At 43.9% G+C, this 1,082-nt stretch overlaps 1 protein-coding gene across 1 annotated transcript; it reads right to left on the bottom strand.

Moving 5' to 3' along the window:
- Positions 1–98: 98 nt before the first annotated feature.
- LOC117106933 (cuticle collagen 2C-like) lies at positions 99–945 on the bottom strand (the record flags this gene model as incomplete). Its single annotated transcript, XM_033248455.1, has 2 exons — positions 99–551; positions 685–945. Coding segments are annotated over 2 exons (714 nt in total), but the record flags the coding sequence as incomplete, so codon positions are not given.
- Between the last annotated feature and the right edge of the window lie 137 nt (positions 946–1,082).

The following is a 1,082-nucleotide window of genomic DNA, read 5'->3' as shown; positions in this document are numbered from 1 at the left end:
CGACATACTGCGAGACATCTATAAGACACGCCCTCTTCTGTGAATTATATGTATAGTACTGACCAGCATTATATTTCCAACGTTGAACTTAAACTTACCAGCACTACCGTGTTTAGGAAGTCCACACTCAGCAGATCCACCTTGCCCTCCAGGACTACCAGGTCTACCATGCCCTCCTGGTCTGCCAGGTCTACCAGGTCCTCCTGGTCTACCAGATCCACCATGTCCTGGTCTACCAGGCCTACCTGGTCCGCCTGGTCTACCTGGCCTACCAGGTTGACCAGGTCTGCCTTCTCCTCCCGGCCTACCAGGTCCACCTGGTCTACCTTGCCCTCCTGGTCTGCCAGGTCTACCTGGTCTACCTTGCCCTCCTTGTCCGCTAGATCCACCTTGTCCTGGTCTACCAGGCCTACCTGGTCCTCCTGGTCCACCAGGTCTTCCCGGTCTGCCAGGCCTACCAGGTTGACCAGGTCTGCCTTGTCCTCCTGGCCTACCACTAGGTCTGCCGTGCTCTAGTTCCTTACAGGTTGTTGGTATTCTTGCATTATTTACTAGAGAATAGAAAGAAAACAGAGATAAATGTTAAGTTCCTAATCGAAGAATGTTATTTTTGGTAATTAATACTAAACCGTTGTAAACACGACTGCAAGTCTATATTTAGATCAAAACTCATCAACTTAATACCTCTCCGAATAATAAGAGTTTCCGGTCCTGAAAATACACTGTTTCCAATATATTCCAGATTAGTTCCATTCTTTGATATTCGGATTAGTTTTTCACTTGAGTTTGACAAAATATAAAGGTATCCTCCAAGTGATTTCACGTCAACAGGTTCTGTCAATTGTGGTAATGATGTCGAATTGGCAATTGTTATTTCGTCAGAACCCGAAAAACTACTTCCACGTATTTGATTTTCAACACGATTCGTCCAATACAAACGACAATCTGTAACAAGATAAGCAGAGATGTAAGTTACGTTTTTGTATGGCGAAAAACAGAAGTACTGCGCGAGCTCCCAATAAATGTTTTCGTTAGGAATATATTAAATTGTTATCATCGAAAATTTTCAAATATATTTGTTA

This window comes from Anneissia japonica, unplaced genomic scaffold, assembly GCF_011630105.1.
Source record: "Anneissia japonica isolate Jap-2015-1 unplaced genomic scaffold, ASM1163010v1 scaffold19075_len1108_cov146, whole genome shotgun sequence".
Taxonomy (NCBI): Eukaryota; Metazoa; Echinodermata; class Crinoidea; order Comatulida; family Comatulidae; genus Anneissia; species Anneissia japonica.
Note: the sequence above shows the minus strand (reverse complement) of the source record. Positions and strands in the feature narration are given on the sequence as shown.